The sequence below is a fragment of the Hippichthys cyanospilos genome, chromosome 5, assembly GCF_059441005.1.
Source record: "Hippichthys cyanospilos isolate Australia breed blue-spotted pipefish chromosome 5, RoL_Hcya_1.0, whole genome shotgun sequence".
Classification (NCBI taxonomy): domain Eukaryota; kingdom Metazoa; phylum Chordata; class Actinopteri; order Syngnathiformes; family Syngnathidae; genus Hippichthys; species Hippichthys cyanospilos.
Genome location: NC_142373.1, coordinates 3042305 through 3046852, shown reverse-complemented (window position 1 = coordinate 3046852; position 4548 = coordinate 3042305). Strand labels below are relative to the sequence as shown.

Here is a 4548-nt window from a genome sequence, read left to right as displayed (position 1 = left end):
TCAAAATTAAAATTATAAGTAACAAGAACACGAAAGCTTATTCTTGCTCCCTGATCTTGTCTCACTTAAGGCTTAAGATTTTTCCAGAAATAGTAATTGAAAACTTGGTTGTGTGTAACCTGTCCAATGACGTCCAAACTTAGTCCAAAAATAAATGCTGAAAACTGGGTTGTGTTATGTTAAGCCAGCCCAATATGTTCTAGATTGAGTCCAAAAATATTATTTTAAAATCTGCTACCATTACAGCCTTTTCAATGTGGTCCAAATTTCGTTTAAAAATTGTCCTTTAAAACTGGGGTGTATTTATTCCATCAAGTGTGATCAAAACAATCCTCTAAATAGTCATTCAAATGTGTAAGCTGTTAAGCTTGTTGAATTTCAAAATATGTCTAAAACCTTTAAATTTTGCTCACTATGGTCCATACTTACTTCAAAATTGATTGTAAATATATCTGATTTAAGGAAAACCCAGTGTTTTTTCATTACTACCATAAAAAATAGCAGGAATGAAATTAAATAAACCCAGGTCAATCAGAATAATTCTGGTTTAAAAAGAAGAAAGAAAAAAAAAACTGCCAGCACCTTACACCCTACACAGGAGAAACTGGGTTTGATTACGATCATGGCAAGCCTTACTATTGAGTTGAATCCTTAAGTAATAGCATTCAGGTCCCTGCTAGTTGTTGGGGAACCAGGACACGCAGGTGAGGAATGGGCTACTGAAACAGGAATGGGAGGCATTCATGATTATAAAATGTATTTTCAACAACATGCTAAGATCATCACCTTTCACTAATCATCCAATCAAAGTTAGATTGTGGAATTATGTCTTTTTAAAGGTGTATTTTTAATTACATGAAAATGACAAACTTTTCAACTTTTCAGAGTGGGAAGACAACATTTGTGTTATATTTCCACCTCAGGACAATTTAGTGTGTTTATTTAGCCTAGTGTTCATGTTTTTAAAATGTGCTGGGAATCCAAAGTACCCTGGAGATAATCCATGCTGCCACACAAGCATGGGGGGAACATGCAAACTCAGGACAGGATGGTCAAAGCCCAGATTTAAACTCAGAAGTGTGAGGTAGATGTGTTTACCACAAGTCCAATATTTTCTCTGCAATTATAAATCAAAGTCCATGAGGTTGGTGACAATCTTTGCGCATGGGAATCCACAATACATAACATTTGGCCCCCTCTTTGCACCTGACCCCCAGCATGGCAGCAAGTCAGCTTGGATTATTACGCCATTTAGCAATCAGGTTGTTTGTTCGGTACAAGGAAGGAACGAAAGGAGGAGGGACGGTGGAAGGAGGGAGGAAATGTGAAGGAAGGAGGGAAGGAGATAAAATGAGAGAAAGGAATGAAGAAATCTGAAGGAAGGGAGGAAGGGAGGAAAGAAAGGAAAGGGAGAAGGGAATGAAAGGGGTGAAGGAAGAAATAAAGGAGGAAGGAATGTGAAGAGGGAGAAAGGAAGGTGGAAAAGTGGAAGGGAGGAAAGGGAGACCAATTGAAGAAGGAAGGAAGGAGTGAGAGACACAAGCAGTGAAGGAAGGAGAGAAAAGGAGAAAAAAGGAAGGAATGTGAAGGATGGAAGGAGAAAAAAGGAAGGAATGTGAAGGATGAAAGGAGAAAAAGGAAGGAATGTGAAGGAAGGAGAGAAAAGAAAAGAAAGAAACTTAAAGTCAAATCAGTATTTCACAGGCCACATAAAATGATGTGGTTGGCCAGATCTGGCCCCTGGCCCTTGAGTTTGACACCCGTGCAGTAATGTGTGTACAGTGGAAAATGAGTTGGCAGCTTTATTCCCATAAAATGATATTACCAGTTAATACACCGGTCTGTTAAAAAATGAGAAAGATCGTTATATAACTTGCCGTACGACAACTAAATTTCTTATGATGCTTGCTGCACCAAGAAGCAATTTGACAGCTCGTTTAAATTTGTGATAAGACTTGCGAGAAACGAAACTAATGACACGATCGAAGCACGTAGTATACACCAAAGCAAACTACACAACTGAAAGTATAGCCGCACATAATTCTGGCACTTCTGTGCGCTTCGAGTGAATGTAGCAACAAGAAATCGAGCAAGAAAGCATCAACCCGCGAACGCTAAGGTAAAGCCATTTCATGATACACAACCCAATTCAAACAATACAACCAAAGCAGGCAAAATAAAACCCACACCACAAATGGGATAAAAATGTTTTTGATATCAGCGTATTTCCATAGGGCAGTTTTCTCATGTCACCCTCAAGGGTCCTTGACATTTTCATTCAGGCAACGCTCAGCTTGCTCCTATACACAGGTCCCGTCGCCCACGCTTATGCTGCGTTCACACCAAAAGCGTCAAAGGATGTCATTTAAGCTTTACGGGAGGTGTTTTGTTGCAGGGTCACTTTTGTGAAGTCACTTTTTGTCGCACGAGGGAAGGGGAGTGAGGTTGCTTTGTACTTAACAGTGGATCCGGAAAGGAGAGCCCCGCAGAAAACTTTCACTTTTCTGGGATGTAGCAGAGCCAGTTTTTTTCTCCTACAGCACCGTTATTCTTCTTTTTTACATTGCATGTTCCTCGCTTTTTTTTTTTTTAAATAGCCTGGCTCGATGTGAGTGCTTTCATCCTTGGTCATTTTTAGAAATGAATTCAGCAGTTCAGGTTTCATACTTGCTGCGTGGCCAATCACACCAAAGGGCCATTCTTTAGATCCATAAACAATTTAAATTAAGTGTTTATCAGTTGTTGTTTTTACCTGTTACTTAACATATTACCTAAAAAGATAAAAATATTTCATGATTGGAATAGATACTGATACCTTGACCCCAAATAATGGGAGGATAGTGAAGGGAAGAGGACGAGGGTGGAGAAAGAGACGTATGGTACCATGTGGTCTTACGTCGTTGGAAAGAGACAACATAAAAAGCCAAGTACAGCAAAAGTTGGGGGTGGGGGAGCGGAGGCTCGTCTGCTGCTCTCTGTGATGATGGAGACTTCGCTGGAAGTTGAGCGGTGCTTCCCGTTGCTCGTCAACACTTCCTGCAGCAGTGCGCAGGGTCCTCCTCCGATAAGCGCCTACATGCTCCTGTCAGCCATCTCGTTGGTTACAGTCACTCTGAATCTGCTGGTCATCATCTCCATCTCTCACTTTAAGTAATGCTTTAACTGCTTCTTGTACAATTGAAGGCCGATATGTATTTTTTAAAGTGTTTCTGTCATTCTTAGGCAGCTGCACACCCCCACCAACCTCCTACTGCTTTCTCTGGCGGCCTCCGACCTGTTGGTGGGATTCCTCATGTTCTTTCAGATTTCCCTTCTTGGCGGTTGTTGGTTCTTTGGTGAATTGATGTGTGTTGTGTATTTTATTGTGGATCACTCCGTCACATCCGCTTCCATAGGAATCATGGTGTGCATCTCCGTCGACCGTTATGTGGCTATTTGTGACCCTCTGCGTTACACCATCAAGGTCACAAAAACCAGGGTGGATGTCTCTATTTTATTATGTTGGTCATCATCATTTGTCTTCCACTGTTTGTGTACGATCGACAGTATGAAACAACCGGGCAGGTTCATCACGTGTGTAGGTGAGTGTGTGATTTCAGTCACATTTGCTGCAGGAACGACAGACCTTTTCATCTCCTTTGTAGGCCCGATCACTGTCATTGTGGTTCTGTATGTGAAGGTCTTTGCGGTGGCTGTGTCTCAAGCACGAGCCATGCACTCTTATGTGGGCACCATTGCACCGCAGGGCGCAACCACCAAAAGTTCTGAGCTGAAGGCGGCCAGGACTCTCGGCATTTTGGTGGTGGTGTTTATTGTTTGCATCATGCCATATTTCTGCATTGTCATCTCGGGACAAACCACGGTGCTCAATGCATCATCGGCCACTTTTATAATCTGCATGTTCTACTTCAACTCCTGTCTCAACCCGCTGATATATGCAATTTTCTATCCCTGGTTCAGGAGGTCCATTAAGCTCATAGTGACACTGCAGATTTTGAAGCCCGACTCTGACCAAGCCAACATAATGTAGAGGCCACAACACTTTTCTTCACTATTGTGTCAAGTTGTTCAACTGTGAGGAAATCGAGAAATGTGTACAAATCAGCCAGAAATGCTGCTTCTGCTTACTTTTTATTTGATTTAGTGCATATTCTCCGGTGCTAAAACAAGACCTCCTTGCTCATTTTCTGTTCATTCATATCAACTGAAAGATGAAAAAGAAAAAAATTACAAAAACATTTCCACCCCTCTTTTCTGTACTTCAGTTTTTTTTTTTTTTTATATTATTTTATATTTATATGCACTGTTGCACCTGCTTTGTATTTTGAGATTTACATACTGTATATAAAATACAATTGTCAGAGGTGTTTTTATTATCTGCCATTTCTTTTTACATCTAAATGCTTAATGTACTTTATATTTTGTTTTATTTTTTTCATGGTTAACCAGTGCATCAATGTTTGTACTTTTACTGACAAAGTACAATGTAAGTACCATTAATACATTTTATTTATAATTGCTTACTGCAAAGACAGCAGTGATTACATC

General features: G+C 40.4%; 1 protein-coding gene across 1 annotated transcript; it reads left to right on the top strand.

The window, feature by feature from the left end:
• The first annotated feature begins 2980 nt into the window (after positions 1-2980).
• Positions 2981-4030, top strand: LOC148423170 (trace amine-associated receptor 13c-like). The gene is made up of 2 exons (XM_088415245.1): positions 2981-3150; positions 3223-4030. The coding sequence occupies exons 1-2, from the start codon at positions 2981-2983 to the stop codon at positions 4028-4030; spliced, it is 978 nt and encodes a 325-aa protein (XP_088271371.1).
• The last annotated feature ends 518 nt before the right edge of the window (positions 4031-4548 follow it).

Coding starts and splice junctions, on each gene's coding strand:
- LOC148423170 (XM_088415245.1), top strand. CDS start 2,981: ATGATGGAGACTTCGCTGGAAGTTGAGCGGTGCTTCCCGTTGCTCGTC. Junction 3,151..3,222: donor ATCTCCATCTCTCACTTTAA/GTAATGCTTTAA, acceptor TGTCATTCTTAG/GCAGCTGCACACCCCCACCA.